Here is an 18781-nt window from a genome sequence, read left to right as displayed (position 1 = left end):
CAAAATAAAGGAAACGCCAACATAAAGTGTTTGGCAGCCATGAGATTCTAACAAGCGTCTGGAAAAAAAGGTTTTGGACCCAAAAAGGGTTCTATCAATTCCTAAAGGTTCTATATACTGTAGAACCGTTCTTCTTCACTGAACCAAAATTGGTTCCATATAGAACCCTTGAGTTCCATTTAGGGTTCTACATGGAACCAGGGGTGGCAGATATGTGAAGCAAGCATAGAACCCTTTTTGGTTCCAACCAGAACCTTTCGGAGGGATGCAACACCATTCTTCCACAATAAATTCCTAATGCAAATGGTGGTGGAAAACGCTGTCTCAGGTGCCGTTCCATGAATCTCCTTAGAAGTGTTAATTTGGGTTGAGATTTAGTGACAGAGACACAGACACCTTTAAAACCCCCTATGTTCCTTTGAGACGCCTCTTTCAAAGTCAAAGTCACTGAGATCTCTTCTTTTAGCCATGGTAGCCAAAATAATGAGCAACTGGGCATTTTTAATCAAGACCCTATGTACAGTGCCTTGCGAAAGTATTCGGCCCCCTTGAACTTTGCGACCTTTTGCCACATTTCAGGCTTCAAACATAAAGATATAAAACTGTATTTTTTTGTGAAGAATCAACAACAAGTGGGACACAATCATGAAGTGGAATGACATTTATTGGATATTTCAAACTTTTTTAACAAATCAAAAACTGAACAATTGGGCGTGCAAAATTATTCAGCCCCCTTAAGTTAATACTTTGTAGCGCCACCTTTTGCTGCGATTACAGCTGTAAGTCGCTTGGGGTATGTCTCTATCAGTTTTGCACATCGAGAGACTGACATTTTTTCCCATTCCTCCTTGCAAAACAGCTCGAGCTCAGTGAGGTTGGATGGAGAGCATTTGTGAACAGCAGTTTTCAGTTCTTTCCACAGATTCTCGATGGGATTCAGGTCTGGACTTTGACTTGGCCATTCTAACACCTGGATATGTTTATTTTTGAACCATTCCATTGTAGATTTTGCTTTATGTTTTGGATCATTGTCTTGTTGGAAGACAAATCTCCGTCCCAGTCTCAGGTCTTTTGCAGACTCCATCAGGTTTTCTTCCAGAATGGTCCTGTATTTGGCTCCATCCATCTTCCCATCAATTTTAACCATCTTCCCTGTCCCTGCTGAAGAAAAGCAGGCCCAAACCATGATGCTGCCACCACCATGTTTGACAGTGGGGATGGTGTGTTCAGCTGTGTTGCTTTTACGCCAAACATAACGTTTTGCATTGTTGCCAAAAAGTTACATTTTGGTTTCATCTGACCAGAGCACCTTCTTCCACATGTTTGGTGTGTCTCCCAGGTGGCTTGTGGCAAACTTTAAACGACACTTTTTATGGATATCTTTAAGAAATGGCTTTCTTCTTGCCACTCTTCCATAAAGGCCAGATTTGTGCAATATACGACTGATTGTTGTCCTATGGACAGAGTCTGCCACCTCAGCTGTGGATCTCTGCAGTTCATCCAGAGTGATCATGGGCCTCTTGGCTGCATCTCTGATCAGTCTTCTCCTTGTATGAGCTGAAAGTTTAGAGGGACGGCCAGGTCTTGGTAGATTTGCAGTGGTCTGATACTCCTTCCATTTCAATATTATCGCTTGCACAGTGCTCCTTGGGATGTTTAAAGCTTGGGAAATATTTTTGTATCCAAATCCGGCTTTAAACTTCTTCACAACAGTATCTCGGACCTGCCTGGTGTGTTCCTTGTTCTTCATGATGCTCTCTGCGCTTTTAACGGACCTCTGAGACTATGACAGTGCAGGTTCATTTATACGGAGACTTGATTACACACAGGTGGATTGTATTTATCATCATTAGTCATTTAGGTCAACATTGGATCATTCAGAGATCCTCACTGAACTTCTGGAGAGAGTTTGCTGCACTGAAAGTAAAGGGGCTGAATAATTTTGCACGCCCAATTTTTCAGTTTTTGATTTGTTAAAAAAGTTTGAAATATCCAATAAATGTCGTTCCACTTCATGATTGTGTCCCACTTGTTGTTGATTCTTCACAAAAAATACAGTTTTATATCTTTATGTTTGAAGCCTGAAATGTGGCAAAAGGTCGCAAAGTTCAAAGGGGCCGAATACTTTTGCAAGGCACTGTATGATGGGATGTTAATTGCTTTATTGACTCAGGAACCACACCTGTGTGGAAGCACCTGCATTCAATAAACTTTGCATCTGTCATTTACTCCAGTGTTTCCTTTATTTTGGCAGTTACCTGTAGATCTAGGAGAAGGGAACCTAAATGAATGGCTTACTGAAGGCCGATGCTCAATTCAGACTGGACAAACCAGTTAATGCAGTTCATGGTAACCTCTAATGGAATGAGTTTCAAACTGCCAGAAACCATGTTTTTCTTCTTGTTGCTTTGTTTGGGATTGTATGAAGTGAACGCAAGCTGTAAGAATCTATGAAACTAAGCAACTGACAGAAATGTAATCATTCTGCCAAGTGCACTGTATCAACATTTCTTGAGCTCGCTTTGATATGGAAAAGAGAGTTAGCCTAAATTTGATACAATAACAGAGGTAGTGAGATGTGTAATACAGTGCTTCTTATAGCTAGTATATTAGACTGATACAATATCGCCTGGGTTTTTTGTTTTTTATTCGGACCAAGGAATGGGTGATGGAGCACAAGAAGGATTATGGTTGAGAAACAGAACATTACAGAAACCATTTCTAATCTGAAGATGAGAGATCAGTTTCAGTAGTTAAGCATCTGCATCATTGACCAGCGGGGTGAAACTAACAACTGCACTGAACAATTCACTTAATTGATGAAATATTCAATTAGGATACATTTTTCAGGGCTGGATCTGGAAATATAAGCTAAACCTCAGGATCGCAGTAAGTAAATCATGGTAAACTGTTATTGCGTGAATTATGTTTGAGGTCAATATAATCTTAAGGGACATGTATTTCATAGAAATCGCCATCACTGCTACTTTATATATGTTTTCCAGAAACGAAAAAGTCAGGTTTCTTAACAAATGCCAAATAAAACTACTGTTTATTTTCTATTTTCATTGAACACTTTCATCCTCATTACTCCACCAAATACATAACTTTGAGTTTGCTAATTCATCTATAGACCTATCCATGGGCAGCTCACAAAGTTGTCTGCAATTTACTCAGTATTCTGGACAATAGGAGGAAGCAAGGTAAATACTGTAAGTGTGGTGTGGCTGCTCTGGGCCTGCATAATGTGACTGGTTGATGAGGGAGGGTGGCAGAGAGAAAGGCTTATTTCACAGCAAGGTGAAACCCATCTGTAGACAGCAGCTGTGTTGGCTGTCAGAGGAGGAATCAGATCTAAACTCCAAAACAATAGCTGGAGAAGACATGTCTTTCTTTATACAGCACAAAAACAGACAACTATACACATACACACAAGTATATACACACACATACACAGACACACCAGCAATGGGTAATGAAAACCTTTTTAAACATGAAGGCTTAGATTGATTTGAGGAAAATAAGAGGAGTATGGAATTGTAGATGAATCATGAACGTCACGATCTGAACTTTTAAACCTTTCATTCCCATCACAAGAAGTTTCATGTTAGACATTGGAAGGAGGGACTGAAACTCAATTATATTTCACTTCCAAGTGCAAGAAGCACTCCCAGGTGCGTGTAGGTTTAGGAAGAATTCGTAAAAGCAGTGGAAAGCATGGGCATACAAGCAAGAGAATATATTCAAAATCACCTTCAATCGCAGGAATTTGAATTGGTGAAATGATGCTGCCACAATAAACAGCATATACAGACAGATGATAAACAGGATATACAGACAGGCGATAAACAGGATATACAGACAGACGATAAACAGGATATACAGACAGACGGTAAACAGGAAATACAGACAGACGATAAACAGGATATACAGACAGACGATAAACAGGATATACAGACAGACAATAAACAGGATATGCACACAGACAATAAACCGGATATACAGTCAGATGATAAACATGATATACAGACAGGTGATAAATGGGATATAAAAACAGATGATAAACAGGATATACAGGCAGACAACATAGGTAGAAGCAGAGTTTACACAAATCGACATGCAGTACTTACACTATGTACACTGTATATTTTATAAAGTATTTTTAATATGGAACTTTGCAATGTACAGTGAAAATGCTTGATGTGTTTAAATAGCATTTGACAGTCTGCATTTTTAGCTTGGCCTAATTTAAGACAACTTTGTTGATATTTTTGACATCCTTTGTTTTATCTTCATTGATTCGGGTCTTTTACTGCTTTTTGTTAGTTTATCTTTCATTTTATAATTTTACTTTAAAGTGTGAAAATAAAATGTGAAAATAAAAATACAGTTGAATAAGATGTTAAATCTTGAAATAATGAAATGACAATTATAGTCATATGAATATAGATTTCAATACCTTAATAGTATGTCATTCTTATTAAGATGATTTTCAAATATGTGAACCAATTTCAAAGGCTACCATGCACAGGTTTGGAGAAGATTGCTGCTGAACTGATCGGGATGAATGAGGACAATGGCCAAGGTGTTAAGAGCTATTAGCATGTGTGAAGATCAGAAATTCACAGAAATTCCAAACTTATGACTGTTGAGATCTGTGTTTATCGTGACTTCTACTTGTCATGATTAGATTAAGACATCTGGACACACATCTAATCACCCTGAAACAGGCCATTTTAGTGTCAGGTGGTGTAAATATAATCATAATAATCGTAATTATAATAATTTGGTGTGTATTATATGCATGTGTGAATTGTGAATGTTTTTTGCATATCCCAACTCCCCCTGAGACACCATCGAAGAGTGGGGTCATGGCCAGAGTCACATATTCAAGAATGGGGGCAAATATTAAGGTAAGGCCACCTTTTCATACTGTACTTTCAACTGCTCTAATGATATTGTAAGATATGTTGGGTATAAGGCTAACACAGTGGGACATGGTGTCCTCTCTCTACTACCACACTTGCATAATGCTCCAGGGAAGAAACTTATCAGAACTAGATCCTACTTTTTTAAGTAGTGATGGGTTTTATGCGTGTAAAAACATTTTATATAACCCCTCAAGAGAAAGAAAGAGTAAGAAATGCAATAATCCCGACCAAGTTGTCGATGAGGACAAGATGTACATTAACAATACAAAATGATCACAAAACAGAATTGAATTGAAGTTAAAAAATCTATAAATCTATAGTGCAGGTTATAATATTCCATTCCATAAATCCAGACAGTAAGTGAATCTAAGACTTGTGGATGTCTGGAAAAAAACAAGAGTGAAAAAAGGAAGCGTAGCACTCCAAAATATAAAAAGTTCCTTAAAGCTGCACTATGCTACTTTTTGGGGCGACCCGACCAAATTCACATAGAAATTATGAGTTATAGATATAGATAGATATAGTTATCTCATTCTCGTTGAAAGCAAGTTTAAGAAGTGGTAGATTGTTTCTATGTGCGATATTTCTATGCATTCTTAAGTTTCGTTTTTGCATCTTTTACTTTTGGTTTTGTGAACCAGCTGAATATACAATATTTGGGGTTATTGAACAGATATATCACAGTGATTTAGATGGTACAATGATTCTCTACACTATACATTTACATTGCTTGTTTGGTCACAAACTGATATTAGGCAAATTATTAGATTTTTTTCAACCAGGAAATGGCGGAGTGTCTCAAATTGTAATTACTGGAAAGCCAGCAACTCAGATAGAAACCATTATGGCAAGACAGTCAAGCCAATATTTAATTGGTGTATAGGTAAAATGTGGTTGAGTAAGTGGCCAAGATGGACCCTTTACAGGCAATGGCTTGGCTTCCATACACTTTTAAAGATAGCCCTAGTACTGCTTAATATTATTTAACTGTACTTGGACTGTCTTTAAAAGTGTATCCATTATTAAATGCTTTTTTAAGTGCTTCATCATACAGTAGTATGTAATCAATGAACTCTAAAAAGCACTGCTGCCTATCCCACCACAAAACATTTTTTCATTGATCCAATCTAAGCTTGTTTGATTGTGTTTCTCAGGGTCTACTCTCAGGGGCTCACCCTGCCAACTGGGCTGTGTGTGTGCAGTGTGTGTGTGCAGTGTGTGTGTGTGTGTAGTGTGTGTGTATGTAGTGTGGGTGTTGGCTGGAGACAGGGGACAGAGGGACCTATGGACCATCAGAAAAAGGACTTACTTGCGGGACTTGTGGTCTAGGAGGTTGTCATCCAGGTTGAGCAGGGTTGGCTGGCTGATGACTCTTCTGTTGTACAGCATGGTGTTCCTCCTCAGGGAGAGCAGCGACTGACAGAACTTCACCCCCATTTCCTCCAATTCCCCCGTGCCAGTCTGCATGCCCTAGAACAAACAAGACAACACAGACACGGTCCATTTAAAACACAATAACATCAGGATATGATATGACGTCTTTAGAAAAGCTTCAGGTCTTTCATTAGAAAGAAACAAGATAAAAAGCCTTCTGATTACTGGTATGTAAGCAAACTACTATTTTCCAGACAAGTAGGATTGCTTCAGCTATACATTAGCCTGGTAACTAAATTGTAATACTTCTGAGTGGGGCCATTGGAGTATTTAGCCTACAGTCCATAACCACTGAATGTGTTGTATAGAAAGCCTCTCTGGATAATTGTATTCATATCAAAGTAGCGACTGTCATGGAGAAATAGCTGTGATCTGTGATCTGCTCATTAACCTATCAGCTCTGAATACATAGAACTTGCACCTTCAGGACATTAGCTTTTGTAGGTTTTGCCTGGGAATCTCATAATATTATAATGATTGCAGATAATTGCTCTGCAGGCAACTGCACCTGCTTACTCAACCGTGTTATTAGCACATGCACACGAGAAGCTACTCCTCAAAGGGTTAGGAGAAGACCACCAGTAGCAGATCCCCAGAGGGTGTCATCCAACCGGGCTGTTTGTTTCTCTTTTGGCTGTCACCAAACTGATGCAACGTGGCATGCTTTACAAAAGGACGTGGCTATGCAAATATAAGAGTAAATACGGGTGACACATGACATGATGATGACATGTTTTTCAGCAGCCTTGTGATCCTCACAAATGACTCTCAGCCTGCTACAGTCATGTATCCATTTGGCCTATATGTCACCCCGCTCCAGCATAGTACTCAATGAGACTTCAGAATCACATGCTCTTCTCCGCATGCAGTCTCTTTAGAGCAGGTGTGATGTTTCCATCCACAATCGCCATAATGGCAAAACAAATAGTGTAGCAATTTTCCAGATGACTCTCCTCCTCTTTAATCCTGTGTTTAGGCCATGCTTTTCTTCCATCCAATATCCTTTTCTCCTCCCCTGTAGGAACCATGTCAGAGCAGATAAGTGGAATGCCTGCTCCGTGCGCCGCATGTGCAATGAGACAGGGTAGAGAGGAGAGCTGGAGAGCTGGGTGCTGGGCCCGCAGTAGCTCTGTGACTCATGGGAGGAGACTGTCTAAAGCCATGACACGGAAGTCTCATGGCTTGGAAGTGTGTGTGCGTGTGTGTTTGTGTGCATTGTGTTTGTGTGCGTTTCTGGATCCATACCCCCTGAGAAACACCATATATTGCACTAAGAAGACAGACCAACCTGTCAAAATGAGTGGTACATAGTGTGCAGGGGATAGGTGTTCAATAATTCAGAGTGCAGAAGAAAAGGTTTACATGTCCAGCATGCATAGAGCCCTGGCTGTTTGCTTGGGAAGGAAAATCAATTCTTCCCCTGTTTGCATTGTGGAGGCAACATTGACCATTTCAATTGCTGACTCTGCTCTCACCCTCCTCAAAATGTCAAACTGTTTGGCATGAGGATATGTCATGTAATTAAACCACTCTTCCTTTTCTCATGTTGGCTCGTTTAAAGACTGATATGTGCAATGGAAATGTGGGAATGTTAATTACACCTTTCTGGCACTAATGCTACGGCTAATGAAAGGAAGGAAGTATCTGATGCATCTGTGAGCACAAGCTGCTTCCTCAATGACACAATACCTTCTCTATCTGAGTATAACACAATAGAGCAATATGAACTACCCAGCAAGCCCCCAAAGGGCATAGTGTTTGGTTAATAGCTAAAAAAAATAATAGCCTATGAGCTTCCAAGTGTCAAGTACAGATGTAGTATCGTAATTTGAGCCAGTTTGGTACAGCAGGAAATGTGAATTATTATTTAGATTATAATTAATGGACAGTTTTTGTAGGGATTGGTGCATTTTTCATTTGGCCAAATCAAGTCTGACATTTTAAAGTGGAAATAACTAAATGTAGAAGCCCTTTTAAACCTTGAATACACTACAAGATTGCAAAAGAGGTCCTACATCTGGTACATCAGAGAGAGAGAGAGACTTGGCTCCCTATATCCCCTTCCAGTTCAACTTAATTGTAATTTGCCATTTGATACATTTATTATCGACCAAGTGCCTAATAATGCCGTTGATATGGTGGCCCAGGGACTGTACTAAACGAATACAACTATATTCATTATGCTGTCTGATACAATAGCTATGTCTGTCCTACATATTTCATGGGGTTGTCTATCTATCGTACAGCTGGCCTGGAAACCTTCTGACACAACCCGTTGCTAAATAAAATAAAAACAGTAAAATACTGCTAGACTTTAATGTTTCACTTTCAAAATAAATCTATGCCAAAGATCAGACAAATGGCAATAATAATTTAGCATTTAAAACAGTGCTTGAATTGGATGTGTTTTTCATGTGAGTTAACTCCAACCATGGGAACAGAGGGACCTCATTTGCTGTTTGAGGAGAGAGCCACGTGTCCTTGTCCCATGTTGGGATGGCTGATTTGTACAGCATATGTCCATAATTAGATGTGTGGGTTTCAAGCGGACGTTACGGAGAAACGCTTAAAAAAGATCTCGTGGCTTTGATGAATCTCTTAATGAACTCCTAGCCATGCATACAGATCTCCATCATGTCAACATGACATCTCCGGCCCATAGAGACACCATGGTTTCAAACCTCTACCACAGATTTTCCAACATACTCTGTGTAGCCTGTATTGTACCGCCCACTCGATTTACATTTCTGTGAACATTCCTTTAGGAGATTTACGGTAACGGAGGATATTTCCTTCAGATTGTCATTAGCCTCCTCTCTTTAGACACTTGTAGATCATATCTCCTTTCAAGCCCCAGGAAATTAAAAAAGGGAGTCTGAACACAACACACATTAATATTTCCCTGCAATGCACGACACAAAGCAAGCAGAGAGTCTGGAGCCTCTTGGTCCCTAGTTTGGGGAGTTAGTCTGTGTATCTAGTCCAGTGGTTCTCAATCCTGGTCCTGGGGGCCTTTTTTTTGCCCTAGCACTAAACAGCCGACTCAAATTATCAACTCATCATCAGGCTTTGATGATTTGAATCAGGTGTGGAGTACTAAAGCAAAAACAAAAATGTGCACCCACTTTGGGTCCCCAGGACCAGGATTGGGAAACAGTTGTCTCCTGATGTTGGTTAGCGTGTCCTTTAACCTCCCTGTAGAAATCACTGTCTATATCCTGTACAGATTGTGCCTTCCCACTGCGGTGGCCACTCATTGGAAACAACAACTCCCTAATGGTCTTGTTAACAGGTTCACGCACCTTAGTCAGTCCTCAAACAGAACACAATAGAACACAGGTTGGCCGGGAGTGTGGTAAGGTGAGTCCACCAAGGCGTAACACACACATGCATGCACACGCACACACACACACACACACACACACACACACACACACACACACACACACACACACTCCCTGCAACACGGATGTAGTGCAGGAGGATGCTTGCCTAGGATTTGGCATTTTGTGCATCTTTTAAAAGGCTCTCTCGTCATGACTCTTTCATTTGATATTAGACCCTGATGAATATTGGATGGGTTCTGCCTTCCTCAGCGAAAGACTGACCTTCAGAAAATATATTCTGAGGTCACTGCTCTGGGGTTTGAAGTTGATGTGCTGGCTCTCTTGTCCTCTATATGTATGTGGTCCCACTAGGAAAGCTTATTCTGGGGAAGTATGACATCTGTAGTTATTAAACTCGGCTTTAGTAGAGCACCCTGTGATTGTTTTTTGGCACCTTTACATTATCTGACAAACTTTTACATTTCAAATAAAAGCCTTTTGAAGCCCTATAAATGAAGTCATCTGCTTGTCCTCTTCTTTATTTTGGAAGCGTATTTAGAAGGAAGGATCATAAAAGAGGAAGACAACCGATAGTTTGTGAGGAAGCGAGAAACTCCAGAAACCTAATCAAAGTATTTTGTGCTCATTTATCTTGGCACTCGTTTGTCTTAATTGTGTCCTTAAGAAAAATAAGACTTGATTCTTTTGGGCGTAAAGAAATGACAACTCAGCAGACGTTCTTCCCCTCTAGCTGGAAATGCAAAGCTAAGGTGATTAGAGGTAGAATCTTTGTGATGCAAATTAGATTCCTTTGAAGATTTCCCTTCTTTTAGCGTAGACAGTCTTACGGCATCAAGCAATAGAAACCCGGTGTCATGGTGGCGAATGGAAAGATGGGAAGGGAAAAGTCAATATGGCTTTCAATATGCATTTGTCCCAATTCACATAAGCAGTTTTTATGTTGTGGCTCATATTCAACAGTTGTACTTGCAGCAATAAGCACATTAATGTATTCCTATTTTGACAGGCTATCATTATGAAAAACAAAGATAATAGATTAAACTGATGTTAGGAGTTCAGTCCAAGGAAACCCTTTGAATTGCCCATACAGTTCTGAAAATAAAAATTGAAGACAAAGGAAATTCAGGATACCAAAAATTATACAAATCCATGTGTGAATGAAGTACAGAATATTTTTGGTCACTGTTTAAAAATATTCTCCTACATGTAGAATAAAACCACTTAGTTCACCAAGCCTGCATACCAAACCCAGCGTATTGCTAACTCAGTGGTGAGCTGCTCCCATCAATGACCCAGTCTCTGATTCAGTGACTGTCTGAGAGGATAATTAAGCTTCTAGTCCCTGACGAATCCCACAGCCAATCCCACGTCTCACACAAGCCACTAATTGGCATGAATTAACAGTGAACTGAGGTCATTTCATCAGTGACTGCTCAAGCAGCACATAAAGAGCAGCAGAGAGAGGGAGATAAATATATATATATATAGAGAGAGAGAGAGAGAGAGAGAGAAAGAGAGGGAGAGAGAGAGAGGGATAGAGAGAGAGGGAGAGAGAGAGAGAGAGAGAGAGAGAGAGAGAGAGAGAGAGAGAGAGAGAGAGAGAGAGAGAAAGAGAGAGGGAGAGAAAAAGAGAGAGAGAGAGAGGGAGAGAAAGAGAGAGAGAGAGAGAGGGAGAGAGAGAAAGAGAGAGAGAGAGAGAGAGAGAGAGAGAGTCTGATGGTCTGCCAGACTTCTGACACGGCCTGACGATATTAGTACAGACTTTTTAATCAAGAAACATTCAGGCTTTTTCCCAACCCTAAAGTGCATGTAGCAAACATATGGCCCACCACCTGCTCACTGGGCCATCCTAATGAAAAGTCAGATTTTCTCATCCATTAGTCCATATCACCCACATTCAGCTTCTGATCTGATAACCAACACAGCAACACTTAGTGAGTGTAATTCTAGCCAGCTGGACTCAGTCTTCTAAGTCATTGACTGTGCTATAGAGAGAGCATAGAGAGAATGGTTTCAAATGACTCTCATACAGTTGAAGTCGGAAGTTTACATACGCCTTAGCCAAATACATTTAAACTCAGTTTTTCACAATTCCTGACATTTAATCCCAGTAAAAAAAATCCCTGTTTTAGGTCAGTTAGGATCACCACTTTATTTTAAGAATGTGAAATGTCAGAATAATAGTAGAGAGAATTATTTATTTCAACTTTAATTTCTTTCTTCACATTCCCAGTGGGTCAGAAGTTTACATATACTGAATTAGTATTTGATAGCATTGCATATAAATTGTTTAACTTAGGTCAAACATTTTGGGTAGCCTTCCACAAGCTTCCCACAATAAGTTGGGGGAATTTTGGCCCATTCCTCCTGACAGAGCTGGTGTAACTGAGTCAGGCTTGTAGGCCTCCTTGTTCGCACACGCTTTTTCAGTTCTGCCCACAAATTTTCTATAGGATTGAGGTCAGGGCTTTTTTGATGGCCACTCCAATACCTTGACTTTGTTGTCCTTGGGCCATTTTTTCACGACTTTGGATGTATGCTTGGGGTCCTTGTCCATTTGGAAGCTTTAACTTCCTGACTGATGTCTTGAGATGTTTCTTCAATATATCCACATAATTCTCCTCCCTCATGTTGCCATCTATTTTGTGAAGTACACCAGTCCCTCCTGCAGCAAAGCACCACCACAACATGATGCTGTCACCCCCGTGCTTCACGGTTGGGATGGTGTTCTTCAACTTGCAAGCCTCCCTCTTTTTCCTCCAGACATAATGATGGTCATTAACGGCCATTTTTGTTTCATCAGACCAGAGGACATTTCTCCAAAAAGTACGATTTTTGTCCCCATGTGCAGTTGCAAACCGTAGTCTGGCTTTTTTGTGGTGGTTTTGGAGCAGTGGCTTCTTCCTTGCTGAGCGGCCTTTCAGGTTATGTCAATATAGGACTTGTTTTACTGTGGATATACATACTTTTGTACCTGTTTCCTCCAGCATCTTCACAAGGTCCTTTGCTGTTGTTCTGGGATTGATTTGTGCTTTTCACACCAAAGTACATTAATCTCTAGGTGTCACGCCCTGACCTTAGAGAGACGTTTTATTTCTCTATTTGGTGAGGTCAGGGTGTGATGCTGGGTGGGCATTCTATGTTTTGTATTTCTTTGTGTTTGGCCGAGTGTGGTTCCCAATCAGAGGCAGCTGTCTATCGTTGTCTCTGATTGGGAATCATACTTAGGTAGCCTTTTTCCCACCTATGTTGTGGGATCTTGTTTTTGTACAGTTCTTGTAGCCTACCGAACTGTAGGTTCGTTTTGGTTTCACTTTGTTATTTTGCTGCTGGTTCTCATTTAATAAATATGATGACCACAAATTACGCTGCGCCTTGGTCTCATTCAAACAACGCACGTTACAGAAGATCCCACCACAAAAAGACCCAGCGGCGTTTTCTGGAGGAGTGGACATGGGAGGAGATACTGGAAGGCAAGTGTACCTGGGCGCAGGCTGGAGAGTATCACCGTCCAAGGGAGGAGATAGAAGCAGCTAGAGCGGAATGGTGAGGATACGAGGAATTAGAGGAACGGCAACTATACAAGGGGTCACGGCATGAAAGCCGGAGAGGCAGCTCCAAAAAAAATTTGGGGGGGGGAACAAGGGGAGATTGGCGGAGTCAGGGTTTAGACTTGAGCCAACTCCCCGTGCTTACCGTGTGACCGGTCGGGCGCCGTGCTATGAGGTGATGCAGTATAGAGACAAAGAAGAATCTCAATTCAACGGCTCAGACACAAGAGGTATGTGGCAGGGTCTACAGTCAATCACGGATTACAAAAAGAAAACCAGCCCCGTCACGGACCAGGATGTCTTGCTCCCAGGCAGACTAAATAACTTTTATGCCCGCTTTGAGGACAATACAGTGCCACTGACACGGCCCGCAACTAAAACATGCGGACTCTCCTTCACTGCAGCCGACGTGAGGAAAACATTTAAACGTGTCAACCCTCGCAAGGCTGCAGGCCCAGACGGCATCCCCAGCCGCGCCCTCAGAGCATGCGCAGACCAGCTGGCTGGTGTGTTTACGGACATACTCAATCAATCCCTATCCCAGTCTGTTGTTCCCACATGCTTCAAGAGGGCCACCATTGTTCCTGTTCCCAAGAAAGCTAAGGTAACTGAGCTAAACGACTACCGCCCCGTAGCACTCACTTCCGTCATCATGAAGTGCTTTGAGAGACTAGTCAAGGACCATATCACCTCCACCCTACCTGACACCCTAGACCCACTCCAATTTGCTTACCGCCCAAATAGGTCCACAGACGATGCAATCTCAACCACACTGCACACTGCCCTAACCCATCTGGACAAGAGGAATACCTATGTGAGAATGCTGTTCATCGACTACAGCTCGGAATTTAACACCATAGTGCCCTCCAAGCTCGTCATCAAGCTCGAGACCCTGGGTCTTGACCCCGCCCTGTGCAACTGGGTACTGGACTTCCTGACGGGTCGCCCCCAGGTGGTGAGGGTAGGCAACAACATCTCCACCCCGCTGATCCTCAACACTGGGGCCCCACAAGGGTGCGTTCTGAGCCCTCTCCTGTACTCCCTGTTCACCCACGACTGCGTGGCCACGCACGTCTCCAACTCAATCATCAAGTTTGCGGACGACACAACAGTGGTAGGCTTGATTACCAACAACGACGAGACGGCCTACAGGGAGGAGGTGAGGGTCCTCGGAGTGTGGTGTCAGGAAAATAACCTCACACTCAACGTCAACAAAACTAAGGAGATGATTGTGGACTTCAGGAAACAGCAGAGGGAACACCCCCCTATCCACATCGATGGTACAGTAGTGGAGAGGGTAGTAAGTTTTAAGTTCCTCGGCGTACACATCACAGACAAACTGAATTGCTGGACTGTCCATTAATCACGGTAATCACGGTAATCCATTCTGCTTGTTTATGTTTTATCTGTCGGCCCCAGCCGCACTTAGGCTCTGTGTGTAGTTAATCCGACCCTCTCTGCCTAATCAATCGCCATTCTACCTGCTGTTGTTGTGCTAGCTGATTAGCTGTTGTTGTCTCACCTACTGTTTTAGCTAGATCTCCCAATTCAACACCTGTGATTACTGTATGCCTCGCTGTATGTCTCTCTCAAATGTCAATATGCCTTGTATACTGTTGTGCAGGTTAGTTATCATTGTTTTAGTTTACAATGGAGCCCCTAGTTCCACTCTTTATACCCCTGATACCTCCTTTGTCCCACCCCCCACACATGCGGTGACCTCACCCATTACAACTAGCATGTCCAGAGATACAACCTCTCTCATCATCGCCCAGTGCCTGGGCTTACCTCCGCTGTACCCGCACCCCACCATACCCCTGTTTGCGCATTATGCCCTGAATATATTCTACCATGCCCAGAAACCTGCTCCTCTTATTCTCTGTCCCCAACGCCCTAGGCGACCAGTTTTGATAGCCTTCAGCCGCACCCTCATACTACTCCTTCTCTGTTCCGCGGGTGATGTGGAGGTAAACCCAGGCCCTGCATGTCCCCAGGCACCCTCATTTGTTGACTTCTGTGATCGAAAAAGTGTTGGTTTCATGCATGTCAACATCAGAAGCCTCCTCCCTAAGTTTGTCTTACTCACTGCTCTAGCACACTCTGCTAACCCTGATGTCCTTGCCGTGTCTGAATCCTGGCTCAGGAAGGCCACCAAAAATTCTGAGATTTCCATACCCAACTATAACATCTTCCGTCAAGATAGAACTGCCAAAGGGGGAGGAGTTGCAGTCTACTGCAGAGATAGCCTGCAAAGTAATGTCATACTTTCCAGGTCCATACCCAAACAGTTCGAACTACTAATTTTGAAAATTACTCTCTCCAGAAATAAGTCTCTCACTGTTGCCGCCTGCTACCGACCCCCCTCAGCTCCCAGCTGTGCCCTGGACACCATTTGTGAATTGATCGCCCCCCATCTAGCTTCAGAGTTTGTTCTGTTAGGTGACCTAAACTGGGATATGCTTAACACCCCGGCAGTCCTACAATCTAAGCTAGATGTCCTCAATCTCACTCAAATCATCAAGGAACCCACCAGGTACAACCCTAACTCTGTAAACAAGGGCACCCTCATAGACGTCATCCTGACCAACTGGCCCTCCAAATACACCTCCGCTGTCTTCAACCAGGATCTCAGCGATCACTGCCTCATTGCCTGTATCCGCTACGGAGCCGCAGTCAAACGACCACATCTCATCACTGTCAAACGCTCCCTAAAACACTTCTGTGAGCAGGCCTTTCTAATCGACCTGGCCCGGGTATCCTGGAAGGACATTGACCTCATCCCGTCAGTTGAGGATGCCTGGTCTTTCTTTAAAAGTAACTTCCTCACCATTTTAGATAAGCATGCTCCGTTCAAAAAATGCAGAACTAAGAACAGATATAGCCCCTGGTTCACTCCAGACCTGACTGCCCTCGACCAGCACAAAAACATCCTGTGGCGGACTGCACTAACATCGAATAGTCCCCGCGATATGCAACTGTTCAGGGAAGTCAGGAACCAATACACACAGTCAGTCAGGAAAGCTAAAGCCAACTTCTTCAGGCAGAAGTTTGCATCCTGTAGCTCCAACTCCAAAAAGTTCTGGGACACTGTGAAGTCCATGGAGAACAAGAGCACCTCCTCCCAGCTGCCCACTGCACTGAGGCTAGGTAACACGGTCACCACCGATAAATCCATGATTATCGAAAACTTCAACAAGCATTTCTCAACGGCTGGCCATGCCTTCCGCCTGGCTACTCCAACCTCGGCCAACAGCTCCCCCCCCCCCCCCCCCGCAGCTACTCGCCCAAGCCTCTCCAGGTTCTCCTTTACCCAAATCCAGATAGCAGATGTTCTGAAAGAGCTGCAAAACCTGGACCCGTACAAATCAGCTGGGCTTGACAATCTGGACCCTCTATTCCTGAAACTATCCGCCGCCATTGTCGCAACCCCTATTACCAGCCTGTTCAACCTCTCTTTCATATCGTCTGAGATCCCCAAGGATTGGAAAGCTGCCGCAGTCATCCCCCTCTTCAAAGTGGGCGACACCCTGGACCCAAACTGTTACAGACCTATATCCATCCTGCCCTGCCTATCTAAGGTCTTCGAAAGCCAAGTCAACAAACAGGTCACTGACCATCTCGAATCCCACCGTACCTTCTCCGCTGTGCAATCTGGTTTCCGAGCCGGTCACGGGTGTACCTCAGCCACGCTCAAGGTACTAAATGATATCATAACCGCCATCGATAAAAGACAGTACTGTGCAGCCGTCTTCATAGACCTTGCCAAGGCTTTCGACTCTGTCAATCACCGTATTCTTATCGGCAGACTCAGTAGCCTCGGTTTTTCGGATGACTGCCTTGCCTGGTTCACCAATTACTTTGCAGACAGAGTTCAGTGTGTCAAATCGGAGGGCATGCTGTCCGGTCCTCTGGCAGTCTCTATGGGGGTGCCACAGGGTTCAATTCTCGGGCCGACTCTTTTCTCTGTATATATCAATGATGTTTCTCATGCTGCGGGCGATTCCCTGATCCACCTCTACGCAGACGACACCATTCTATATACTTCCGGCCCGTCCTTGGACACTGTGCTATCTAACCTCCAAACGAGCTTCAATGCCATACAGCACTCCTTCCGTGGCCTCCAACTGCTCTTAAACGCTAGTAAAACCAAATGCATGCTTTTCAACCGTTCGCTGCCTGCACCCGCACGCCTGACCAGCATCACCACCCTGGATGGTTCCGACCTTGAATATGTGGACATCTATAAGTACCTAGGTGTCTGGCTAAACTCTAAACTCTCCTTCCAGACCCATATCAAACATCTCCAATCGAAAATCAAATCAAGAGTCGGCTTTCTATTCCGCAACAAAGCCTCCTTCACTCACGCCGCCAAACTTACCCTAGTAAAACTGACTATCCTACCGATCCTCGACTTCGGCGATGTCATCTACAAAATTGCTTCCAACACTCTACTCAGCAAACTGGATGCAGTTTATCACAGTGCCATCCGTTTTGTCACTAAAGCACCTTATACCACCCACCACTGCGACTTGTATGCTCTAGTCGGCTGGCCCTCGCTACATATTCGTCGCCAGACCCACTGGCTCCAGGTCATCTACAAGTCCATGCTAGGTAAAGCTCCGCCTTATCTCAGTTCACTGGTTACGATGGCAACACCCATCCGTAGCACGCGCTCCAGCAGGTGTATCTCACTGATCATCCCTAAAGCCAACACCTCATTTGGCCGCCTTTCGTTCCAGTTCTCTGCTGCCTGTGACTGGAACGAATTGCAAAAATCGCTGAAGTTGGAGACTTTTATCTCCCTCACCAACTTCAAACATCTGCTATCTGAGCAGCTAACCGATCGCTGCAGCTGTACATAGTCTATTGGTAAATAGCCCACCCATTTTCACCTACCTCATCCCCATACTGTTTTTATTTATTTATTTTTCTGCTCTTTTGCACACCAATATCTCTACTTGTACATAACCATCTGATCATTTATCACTCCAGTGTTAATCTGCATAATTGTAATTATTTGCCTACCTTCTCATGCCTTTTGCACACAATGTATATATAGACTCCCCTTTTTTCTACTGTGTTATTGACTTGTTAATTGTTTACTCCATGTGTAACTCTGTGTTGTCTGTTCACACTGCTATGCCTTATCTTGGCCAGGTTGCAGTTGCAAATGAGAACTTGTTCTCAACTAGCCTACCTGGTTAAATAAAGGTGAAAAAAAAAAAAATTGGTCCAGCCACACAGACAGCATCGTGAAGAAGGCGCAGCAGCGCCTCTTCAACCTCAGGAGGCTGAAGAAATTTGGCTTGTCACCAAAAGCACTCACAAACTTCTACAGATGCACAATCGAGAGCATCCTGTCGGGCTGTATCACCGCCTGGTACGGCAACTGCTCCTCCCACAACCGTAAGGCTCTCCAGAGGGTAGTGAGGTCTGCACAACGCATCACAGGGGGCAAACTACCTGCCCTCCAGGACACCTACACCACCCGATGTCACAGGAAGGCCATAAAGATCAT

The 18781-nt window shown here is 43.2% G+C and overlaps 1 protein-coding gene across 2 annotated transcripts in view; it reads right to left on the bottom strand.

Moving 5' to 3' along the window:
• Positions 1 to 18781, bottom strand: part of LOC139370552 (cytosolic carboxypeptidase 4) — a 259601-nt gene that overhangs the window by 33548 nt on the left and 207272 nt on the right. For both annotated transcript variants that reach the window (XM_071110131.1, XM_071110122.1), the window contains exon 23: positions 6241 to 6401. In XM_071110131.1, coding sequence (XP_070966232.1) covers positions 6241 to 6401 — 161 coding nt within the window. The remainder of the gene's footprint in view (positions 1 to 6240; positions 6402 to 18781) is intronic.

The sequence above is a fragment of the Oncorhynchus clarkii genome, chromosome 2, assembly GCF_045791955.1.
Source record: "Oncorhynchus clarkii lewisi isolate Uvic-CL-2024 chromosome 2, UVic_Ocla_1.0, whole genome shotgun sequence".
NCBI lineage: Eukaryota > Metazoa > Chordata > Actinopteri > Salmoniformes > Salmonidae > Oncorhynchus > Oncorhynchus clarkii.
Note: the sequence above shows the minus strand (reverse complement) of the source record. Positions and strands in the feature narration are given on the sequence as shown.